This window comes from Cryptotermes secundus, unplaced genomic scaffold, assembly GCF_002891405.2.
Source record: "Cryptotermes secundus unplaced genomic scaffold, Csec_1.0 scaffold249, whole genome shotgun sequence".
Taxonomy (NCBI): Eukaryota; Metazoa; Arthropoda; class Insecta; order Blattodea; family Kalotermitidae; genus Cryptotermes; species Cryptotermes secundus.
This window is the reverse complement of record NW_019726225.1, coordinates 1,469-13,497: the sequence shown is the minus strand read 5'-3', so window position 1 is coordinate 13,497 and position 12,029 is coordinate 1,469. Positions and strand designations below refer to the sequence as shown.

The 12,029-nt window shown below is 37.4% G+C and overlaps 1 protein-coding gene across 3 annotated transcripts in view; it reads right to left on the bottom strand.

Moving 5' to 3' along the window:
* The window catches only part of LOC111863958 (zinc finger protein ubi-d4 B), a 40,619-nt gene extending 29,230 nt beyond the window's left edge, over positions 1–11,389 (bottom strand). For all 3 annotated transcript variants that reach the window (XM_023850789.2, XM_023850790.2, XM_023850791.2), the window contains exons 1-3: positions 11,262–11,389; positions 10,358–10,467; positions 7,641–7,897 (exon numbers count right to left, since the gene is read on the bottom strand). In XM_023850789.2, the coding sequence (XP_023706557.1) occupies positions 7,641–7,897; positions 10,358–10,467; positions 11,262–11,317 (423 nt within the window). In that variant the 5' untranslated portion in view covers positions 11,318–11,389. The remainder of the gene's footprint in view (positions 1–7,640; positions 7,898–10,357; positions 10,468–11,261) is intronic.
* Positions 11,390–12,029: the final 640 nt, after the last annotated feature.

Sequence of the window (12,029 nt, the reverse complement as noted above, 5' to 3'; positions counted from 1 at the left end):
CCAAGGAAGATGGGATACACACATGATGGCAGATTACTGCTGGAGTTTAAAAAGGGACTGTTCTAAAATACATTCAAGAAAGTCACGAAAAAGAAGCTTCCGTAGTGTTCCGTGACTATAGTTGGTTTGACTGTTATATATAGTCGATGATTTTTTCCTCTATCTTTGTATTTAATATAATAAAATAAAAATATAATTATAATATAGTAATAAAAATTCCATGTTGAGTTTTTTTATTTGATCCACTGATTTAACTTATATTTCACCAAAATGTTATATCTTAAAAATTTGAGATCCTAGGCAAAAACTAATGCCATATTTGAATTCAGGGCATCAAATTCATATGAAATCAGCTCCAAATACCCCGGCACCAAAACAGCTGTTGGCCTGTGTAATTGTTGCAACGCTGATGTGGTGTTCAGTGTGCCATAACCTAGTAACTAATGTGTCTTCAGATCAAACCATTCTGGCTTTCGGTGGACATGCCACAATAATAAAAATTTTATCACTGACATTCCACAAAAACCAGGTCTCTCCAAGGAGTTGTAATGCATAAACTATAAAACTGAAAATGTCTTTTATTTGAAAGCCTCGCTCTAAGCTGAAATTATAATTTAAGAGCATAAGATCTTGGAATATATTCCAGTTAGGGATAATTTTTTTTTGGCAGAACAGAATATAGGCCTGAAATGAAGAGTCTCATTTATGTTATTCAGCAACTTAAGTGACTTGATATTCTGCATGTTTGAATTACGTTCCTCCATAAAAAAATATTAACATTTTCCACTTTCAATATAATTTTTCTGCGACTGACAAAACCAAAACTGCATGTTAGTTGAAGATTATAAGAGTCTTGCTGGTGTTCCTTCTGACTCTCCAACAAAGAAACTACCCAGAGAAGTTTCCACTCTGATGCCGTATGACTTAGAAGTATAATTGATATAAAATTCCCACACATATTTTGTGGGGCTCCAGCCTCTGGAAGGAGTTGGAGCTGTGTATTATCACGAACAAAATTGGCTACTCTTTTTTGTTCTCCTGATCATTTTTTGTTAGAAAATAGTCAACTGCATGATTGACTGATTGGAAATGGTTCAAGATGGCTGCCATTGGTGTCCTGCTTGATTCTTACTCCGAGCAATTTAGTCATGACCAAGCTTATCATGGTGTTTATAGATGCGATAATTGTGTCACGTTAGAAAGCCAGTTAAAAGATGCTTTACTAGAGTTGAGTTCGTCTAAATTTATAATCAAGCTGTTATATAAAGAATTAAATGATGCTTCAGCAAAAGCATAAGACTGTCAATGAAAGTGGTTATATCAGCAGAAAGTTTATGTGAAACCACTAATGAACAAACTTCAATCGAACCAAAGTGGGCTGATATAGTGACTGGAAAGCACAAGAGAATTACCAATGGTAGACAGGAAAACATTTATAGAATACCCATCATAAATAATCGCTATAAATTACCTTGCAATAGTGAAGTCCGCGAAACCCAGCTCTTTAATTCAGCCAAGAATCACCAAGTAAGAAAACAATACAGCAAACATCACCAAAAAAGAAGCAGCATAGGATTTTAATCATCAGCGATAGCCATGGAAGAGAATGTGCATCCAAGGTAACGTACAACTTGGGCAGTGATTTTGAAGTACAGGAGATCATAAAGTCAGGTGCTGATCTACTGGCCACCACAAACACAGTGAAAGAAGAGGTCAAACTCTTGACAAAAAAATGATGTGACAGTAATATGGGGAGGCACAAGAGACGTAGGCAGAAATGAGACCACTGGTGGCTTAAATCAGTTGAAAGACTTCTTCAAGAAAAATAACCATACGGACATCATCCAGATGAGTGTACCACACAGATATGATCTACAGTCAGATTCCTGTGTAAACAGAGAGAGAAGTCTTCAATAGAAAATTGGGTAAACTGGTGAAGGCTTTCGAACATACAGCTCTGATAAAGCTACACTTAAATAGAGAACTATTTACATAACATGGCGTACACATGAACGACAAAGGGAAAGAATTGGTTGCCAAGAAGATAATGTCTACTATAGAAGACATGCGACACAAAAAATAGAAGGATCAATCAGCATGACCCGAAAAATCACACAAGAAGCACGACGACAAGATATATGAAGAAGACAGAAACAGCCCAGAGTTGAATCACGATGCAGTCAACCCCGTTTTATCAAGAAGACTTTGGAAACCATCCTCTACAAGAAAGGACAAGGTTGGACTAAGTGCAGCACCAGACACAACAACTGCTACAAATAAGCCAGGAGGAAGTACATCACCAGAAGAATGTACACCATGTCCAGAAAATTCAACAACTTCTACACCTTGTGGGGAAGTTACAGAAGATACAGTCCATGAAGAGGCTACTCAACTAGAATACATGAGAAGGCTGCAGAAACCCAGGGGAACGAAACAGAAAACTTCAGCAGACCCATCCCTTAACTGTGCGGTGCTATTTGAAAGAGATCAAGAGCAGGAAGTTTGTATGTCTACCAGACAAAGGAGGCCCCCAGTATTNCATCAAGAATAATAATAATAATAATAATAATAATAATAATAATAATAATAAAGTCAATGCAAACATTCAGATATTCCATCAAAATGTGCAAAGTCTAATAAAAAGCTAAATATGGATGTGCTACTAACAGATAAAGCACTAGAGTTGGACATACTATGTATCACCGAACACTGGTTAGAGGAAAAAGAAACAAGTTATTATAATTTTGAAAACTATTCCCTTATATCAAAATTCTGTAGGAACAATAAGCAGCATGGAGGCTCATGTATCTATGTCAAAACAAATTTAGAAGCAAAGCCTTGTAACTTGTTTGAAAACTTGAATCAAGAAGAACACTCTGAGGCTAGTATAATCGAACTTATCCAGTTTAATACAATTATTATCTGTGTATACAGAACTCCAAACAGTAATATTAATATATTTATTGAAACCATGGACACAATAATTAGTAATTTAATAAACAAAGGGAAGAGCATCTCAACATAGATTTCCTAGGAAGAAGAGTAAATCTACAATTACAGACAATGTTAAACTCATATGGCTTGCAAGCAATAGTTGATGTCCCAACGAGAATAGGACCTAGAAGTCAAAGAGCATTAGATCAAATAATACTGAACAAGGGATAATGGGAATACAATCTTAAGGTGATTGAAACAGGATTTTCTGACCATAAAGCATAGATACTACAAATACAGATACAGTATAAGAATAAAAAGGGGCAAGTTAGACTAAAGGAAGAATTCAGAATAGCTAGATCTTACAGGGAAGAGACTGTACAATACCTAAACTAACTACTAGAAAAAGAGACTTCGGAGCTTGTTTTAAGCAAAATTCAGCGAATGAGGCATACAATGAATTTTTAGGAACTTTACAGTTTATTATGATATAGCTATGCCTAAAAAATGGGTAAAAACTAAACAGCAGGAAAATAAATGGGTTACCTCAGGAATAAGGGTATCGGGGAATAGACTCAAGTTTCTTAATAGTCTAATGAAAGAAGGAAATATGCCAGAAGAATTTAAAGAATACTATTGTCATTACAAAGAAATATACTACAAAGTTATCAGTGAAGCAAAAAAAATAACTAATAACATGCAAATAAGAGCATCAGGGAATAAATCAAAAGCCATGTGGGGCCTAGTTAAGGAGGAACTAGGTCAACAGAAAAAAGCAACGAAGAATACTGAAATAAGTGAGAATGGAGTAAATACAAGATCCAAAAGCTACTGCCAATGTCTTTAATGAATACTATACCAGTATTGGCCAAATGGTATTGAGTGGCAATCCATTATCCAAAACCACTGAAGTTAATGTCAATACAGTAAAATATAATAGCAACAGCATTTTCTTAACCCCAACTACTGAAGAGAAAGTGGCAGGCATAATTAAATGATTGAGTAATAAAAAAACCAACAGGAATAGACAATATTCCAGAGTATATCATTAAAAAATGTTATCCTAAAATAACAACCGCTTTGACACATATAATAAATCTATCACTCTCAAATGGGCATTTTCCTGATCAACTAAAAATTGCAAAAGTGAAACCTTTGTATAAGAAAGGATGTGACGGGAATTATAGACCAGTTTCACTAATTTCTGTTTTTTAAAAAATAATACAAAAAATCATACGTAAAAGACTTTTATCATTTTTTTAATAATTACAGCATAATTAACAATAAATGGCATGGTTTCTCTAAAGGGAAATCAACAAATACTGCAACTGCAGAGTTTATAGAAAGGGTCTACAAATCACTGGATGAGAGGCAAATAAGTATAGGGATATTTCTGGATCTGTCAAAGGCATCTGACTGAGTTGATCATGATATATTGCTAAGGAAGATGACAAGAATGGGAATAAGAGGGGTAGCACTAAAATGGTTTCAATCATATCTAGAAAACAGGGAACAGAAAGTGGAAATTACATACAGATGTAAAGAAACTGCTGAAATCACTATCTATCTATCGCGAAAGAGACACACAGGACATGGAGTCCCACAAGGTTCTGTTCTCGGACCAGTGTTGTGTTTGCTATATATCATTGATCTAGAAGCCGGCACTGAACATGGAAGACCAACGTTTTTTGCTGGTGATACTAGTATCCTTATAGCAGGAAGTAGTGCTAATGATGTCCAAAGGAAAATAAATAAAACAATAAATGCACTCACAGAGTGGTTTGAAAGGAATAGATTAACTAGTAATAAAGAAAAACCAACATCAATACCCTTTCATCAACCTCAAAAAGTACACGTTGAATGCCCATCAGTAAAGCTCTATGATGCAGTCATCAATTATACAGAACATACAAAATTTTTGGGAGTTTGGTTGGACAAGAATCTAACGTGGACTGCACATACTCAACAACTAGCAAATAAATTATGTAAAATATGTTTTGCCTTTCGAGTAGTCAAAAGAGTGTCAGGGTTAGAGATTGTTCGCACCTTATACGTAGCACGTCCACAAACTAAGTTTCCCACTCATCCCACAGCTAGCAAACCTTATACTGCGCAAAGCGACTGCGCGTACGTGATAGAGCAATGACGTAGCATGGCGCAGGCACAAATGGAATTTCCTGCATTCCCACAGTAGCATCGTTGCAGCTGTTGAAGATGGAGGCTCTTATTCCAGGTCCCACCGACTGTGAAGTGCGGTCAGTGATAAAGTTTTTCAATGCACAGAGCACAGCACCGATCGAAATTCATAGTCAGCTGTGCCGGGTCTATGGGCCTAACGTCATGAGCAAGCAGATGGTGCGTCGCTGGTGCAGACAATTTTCAGCAGGTCGACAAAGTGTGCATGATGAGAAGCGCAGTGGGTGGCCATCCATCATTACAGACAACCTGGTGGAGCTTGTGCGGGAAGACATTATGAATCGTTGCGTCACAATTGCGGAACTCAGCAGTCATGTTCCACAGATTTCCCGCTCCTTGTTGCACGAAATTGTCACAGAGCATCTGTTGTTCAGGAAATTGTGCGCCAGGTGGGTGCCGAAGCAACTGACACCAGAACACAAAACAAAGCGCATGGAGTCAGCATTGACCTTTCTGCAGCGGTACCATGACGACGGCAAAGAGTTACTGGGCCGGATCATTACAGGTGATGAAACGTGGATTGCACACATTACCCCAGAAACCAAGCAGCAGTCAATGCATTGGCGTCACAGTGGATCTGCCTGTAAGACGAAATTCAAGCAGACGTCGGCGCGGCAAGTGATGTGCACAGTATTCTGGGACAGATGGGGCGTTCTCCACGTCGACTTCCTGACCAGAGGTGAGACAGTGAATGCTGAGCGTTCCTGTGAAACACTGCAGAAATTGTGACGGGCCATTCAGAACAAGCGGCGCGGGATGCTTAGTGCCGGTATTGTCTTCCTGCACGATAAAGTTAGGCCACACATGGCTCGATGGACAGCAAGTCTCCTGCAGGAGTTCAGCTGGGAGGTGTTTAATCATCCACCCTACAGCCCGGACCCCAGACCTCGCTCCCAGTGATTTCCATCTTTTCCTACACCTCAAGAAATTCCTGTCCGGTGAGTGTCAGCGTTTTGAGAATGACAGAGGCGGAGATGGTTGTCACACAGTGGTTCCAATCCCAGGCGGCAGACTTCTACGACACAGGTATTCAAAAGTTGGTCCCACGGTATGACAAATGTCTCAATTCCGGGGGCAATTATGTTGAAAAATTGCTGAACACTTGCTGTATCTGTTGCAATAAATATTTCCATGAAATTGTGTTTTGTTTCTGTAAACAGCCCCAGGGAAACTTACTTTGTGGACGAGCCTCATATTATGCTTATTTTCAATCCTTGTTATTATATGGATTGATATTTTGGGGCAATTCAGGAAATGCAAAACTGATTTTCAGGTTGCAGAAGAGAGCTGNCACACAATACAAGGAGAAAAGATGACTTGTTCACAGTGCCATGTAATACGAGTCTATACAAAAAAATTTCAATAATATTGGGCTTCATATGCTAAATCAGTTGCCACAATATATTAAAGAGATACCAGTACTATACAAGTTTAAAAAGACTTTTAAGACATTCCTACTTTATCATTGTTTCTATAGCATAGACGAGTTTCTCTTGTTTGGGGACAAATCCCAGTTCTGATCACTTGTAAACATATATTTCAAGAATAATTAACTTGTAGATTTTAATATTAGTACATGTTATAGGAATGCCTACTGCCCTGTTCTGTATTTTTTTCTTACAGGAACGAGATCAAGGATACCAGGGTATTTTGTGCCAGGATAGAAGGATCGGGTCTTGAGGCATACAGCGGTGTCGTGTGTTGAACGATTATATTAGTTCTATTATTAGAATCATCATTGTATTATCTTAGTATATTATTATATTATTTATTATATTATTATTATTTATTGTAAAGTATTTGACTTGTCCTATATCATGTATAATGATCCATGGATATGAAGTAAATAAATAAATAAATGACTGAAGTTACCAGTCACTATGCAAGTAATCTGCAAATGTCGTTACTTTTTGGTATGCATCCGTTATGTTGATGGTCATACTGCAGCGTAACATGCCAGTATTAACAACTGAATTTCATAACATGATGCTGTGGAAATAAAACACTGGAATACTGTGCCACACCCAACATGAAATTTAGCTGTATAGTATTCCTTCCAATACTACCCATACTTGCTTATCTACTTCTGTCTCACCACTCTGTAGCCTTTTCTAAAGAGGTAAAAGTTGTTTCTGAGCTTAATTAATTAATTAATCACTATGCCATGAAAGCATATGGGGGAGTGCTAGTACAGCTCCACCATTCTTTAACTTGGCACAATATGAAGTTGAGCAGTCAGCTTCATGCCCCAGATGCTTTATCCACTGGGGAATAAGGCCCCAGAACCCAGTGGACCGAAGGTTGTCTGGCCTTGGGGCTGGTCTGGACAAAGTGGAAAAAAGAAAAATCTCTTGCCCTTACCATTAATCAAACCCTGGCCACCCAGCCTACAGCCCATCACTATACCAGCTGAGCTATCATGGCTCCATGCAGCCCCTTCTACTTAACATTTAATACAGAAGCCACATGTATAAATATTAACCACGCAATCATTAGAACACATTGATTACCTTAGCAACCTCATCTTTGAGACCTGCACTGTCCTTACTATCTTCATTGCTGGCTGCAGGGTTTTCAACTGTACTGATTGTATGCATATCACTCTCTGGGTCCAGTTCCTTGCGTCTTGGTTGCATGAAGTTCATGAGATATTGGCGCCGCTTTTTGCGCCATCGCTTTGATGGATATGTATAAATCTGACCTTCCGTCAGGCCTGGGATACGCTGACGTGGACTCATGAATAAGTTGGAGTGATTCTGTGCCACACCTGGAGCAAGCGTAATCATTACCACACTATTAACGACCTTATTACACAAAATAAATTAAACACCATGCAAAAGATCATACATAACTCCTTGAGATTTCAACATCATTCTTCCTGCATTTTCACTTCTCATTAATTACATTCATTTACTGCAGAAATATATACATATTTCTTTATAGATAATGAATAGTACATATTTGAAACTGCAGATGGATTGTGACCTTGACAGTACTTTCTTACTCAGAGACTTGTGTCAGTGACAACTCAGAAATTCACGTGTTTGAATTGTTTCTTGGTTCTCACTGTGGGGAATTAAAAGGCACAAAGGCCTATATTTGCAAAGCACTGATACCTAGTTTCACGAAAGTCAGTCAACTGCTTAACAACTTGAAAGGAGGGAAATACTGCTGATATTGTGATGTCATAAACTACCTTTCGTTCCTTACAAAAGGGAACTAGGCTAAAATCCGGCAACTTATCCTTTAATTTGAAAGTATTGACACAAACTGTTACTATGACTGCTAAAAAATTTTCATGTATGAATCATTTATATCACCTGCCACCAACAGCATGGCTCTTTGCCTGTTATCATCACAAATCAGATGTATTGTCAAAATGAGAAATGAACTTGACAGCTAAGGACCCCTTTCCCAATATAATATTCAATAAAATAACAACTAAAGAAACTGAAAATGTTATCTCTTCTTTGCATTCAAAAAATTCTTCTGGATATGATGAGATTTTGATGAAGACACTAAAAATTAGTGCCCCATACATTTCTTCCCCTTTATGCTATATATTCAATAAAGCAGTCTTAGTTGGTAAATTCCCCTTGCGTATGAAAAACTCGATTGAAACTCCTATATACAAGAAAGGTGATAAGAAGAACTATGCAAATTATAGACCAATCTCATTGTTAACTTCATTTTGTAAGATGTTTGAAAAAATAATATTTAGAAGATTATTGACACACGTTCACACTTATGACATTCTAGCCAATGAACAATTTGGGTTTTGCCCCAAATTATCCACTGAAACAGCTTCATATAACTTAATAAATACAGTCTTAGCAGCTATTAACAATAAAGAAAAAGTAGGTGAAATCTTTTCTGATTTGGAGAAGGCTTTTGACTGTGTAAATCATAAAATACTTTTATATAAACCTGAACATCTGAACGTCAATGTAAACCCCCAACAATTTATTTGCAGATGATACTAGCATAATCATCAGTAACCAAAACAATAATGTACTAAGAAATAACTTGAAGTCAGTCTTCACTAGTGTGACGAAATGGTTTAAGGCAAATTTACTCTCATTAAAGCTGGACAAAACCTGCTGTATGGGATTCCACTCTAAAGATATTATTAATTCTGAAATACAAATTAAATATAACAACAAAATTATTGCTAATACTACTGAATTAAAGTTTCTTTGGCTAGTACTTCACAATACTCTGTCTTGGAAGAGTCACACCGGTATGTTGGCTTCCAAATTAAACAAAGCATGTTATATTGCAAGAGCAATCAGACCTTTCTTATCTTTAAATTCCCTAAAGATAATCTATCATGCTTATTTTCATTCAGTTGCAACATATGGATTAATTTTCTAGGGAACTTCTTCCCACAGTACAAATATTTTCGAACTCCAGAAGCGAATGGTTAGAATACTAATGGAAGCAAGACCCAGGGATTCTTGCAGAAAATTTTTTAAAATTTTAAATATACTACCTCTAGCATCACAGTACATACTCTCCTTGGCTCTGTTTATGGTTACCAATAAATCATTCTTTAGACAAAATTCTGAACTTCATAATTTTAATACCAGGAATAATTCTAACTTTTTTCAAGTAACAACCCACTTGACGATGTTTCATAAAAGTCCTGCCTAAGGAGGCCTTAAGATATATATAACCATCTTCCAGCTGACATTAAGGACTTGGCATGGGATATTAAAAGCTTCAAAAAACCATTAAAAAAGTATTAGCATGAGCATTCTTTTTATACTGTGGGTGAATTTTTATGCATAAACCTATATAAGTATTTCTGATTGTAATAGTAACATCACTGTGTCAGTATTTACAATGTTCTATTCTATGAATTTTTTATGCATAAAACTAGATATATTTCTGATGGTAATAGCAACATCATTGTATAAGTATTTACAGTGTTTTATTATGTTTATTTTTTCGACAAAATCTTTTAATGATTGCATGTCTTATTTATCATTATTTATTAATATTGTACTGTGTTGTGTTTTTGTCTTTTCTATATCCAATGGTTGTACCAGTATGGATCAACAGAATAAATTAAAATTGAAAATATGTACTTTTTATTATTGCTGACATGCTTGATCTTGGCTCTATAAGTGACATCAAAAGCTTTTAAACTTCAAACAATACGAGAATATATCTCTACATTATAACTAAAATATTTCAGTGGGTCAAATCAAAACTTGCAACTTACCTGTTTGAGAGTCCAAGAATGGCATTCGAAGCCTTCTCTCGATACATAATCTTGTGTTATAATTGGCAGAATTTTCTATTGCTTCTCGGTATGAAGGATCACTGAGAAAACTGGAATGAAAATAAGAGTATGTGAAACAAAATACTTCATTTAAGTACAAATATGCCTCTTTTTCCATTAAAGTAAACGTAAAGGTATCCCTGTAACAGGCCCTGGAGGACCATAAGGTTGTGAGATTTTGAGGTTCCCACATTTTCTAGGCAACCGGCTCACAGATGGCGGTAAAGTTGTCAGTCCTATGCGTCGGCCGCCCTTTACCCCCAAGAATATTCCTGGTACTCATTTCTGTTAGAAGCTGAGTCGACCCCAGGGCCACAGTGCGGCTGGGAGGATTAGGGAAATTGAAAAAAAAAAAATCCAATGGCCTCATCGGGATTCGATCCCGCGATCGTCCGGCTTGCAGCAGTGCTTTCAACCAACTACGCTACCGCGTGCCCCCCTTTTTCCCTTAAACTCTTCAATTCAGGTGTGGTTCTTCTAGTCTTCTTTTGTGCGTGACTAAGTAGGAATATGTGGTGCATACATTTGCGCGAGTGAAAATGCAAGTCTGTCCCCATTTTAGGAACATCAGGAATCTATCTCTTTCTCTCTCTCGCGCGCGCGCACACACACACACACACACACAAACGGGACTCAGCCCTACCATTGCCCAGGAACAAGTACGAAAACTATTACAGCATCAAGCATAACACCGAGATTGTGGAATGAAACCTGTACTTCCAAAATACAAAGTCATTACAACGGCAAGTTCGGGATAAGGTTGCAAAGGTAACCTCCATGTCAACTCACGCATAGAAAGACTGGATACGCCTAAAATATGCAAAACCTATGCTTCAGAACTCACCTCTCAATTTTACTTAATATAGTCGGATTACAAACTTGTATTCCACATGTCGCCATCACACTAAACACGAAAATATAATAACTTCAGCCACAACCAACGCCCTCGACATAAACGACATAAACCTTACCATTCAGATATATATATATATCACAGACATTGTATTGATCGTTGTTCCATACGTTCCATACCACGGACGCCACAGTTTTCACCGGTTTTCACAGCAGCGGTCCACGGTTGTCATGGATCAGAATTAACTAGCACGATGTGCACCGAAATCTGCATCAGGATATACTCAGGTTAAGGTGCCAAAATTACAATATACAGCCCGCAAATAAGTATCCACTTACATGTTGCATATTAGCTGTACGCTGGTATTTTTCAGTTAAATTCGTTTAAAACCCCTGTAGCAGGTTCCCTAGGCAACATCTATCATGGCGATCATGGCTACCGCAAGTACAAATTTGAAACATCGGTCCGACATCGACAAATATCGGTATGAACATTGTCACTCAGGCCCGTCATTTTAAATTTATTGTATTCATTAATACAAACATGATGTACGCGCGAACTCGCGAGGTGGGAGGAACAATTGTAGCAATGAATCTCTAGCAGCATATAACTGCACACCTCCCTGAGGCAGCATTTTGGGAGATTGAGCGATATTACGTTAGCTTTGTATGACACACCACAGCGAATCTCCATCCTGGCTTTTAACTGGGGCAGCAATTGCTGAGACTAAGTAATCTAAGGTTAAGTTAGGGCAACATA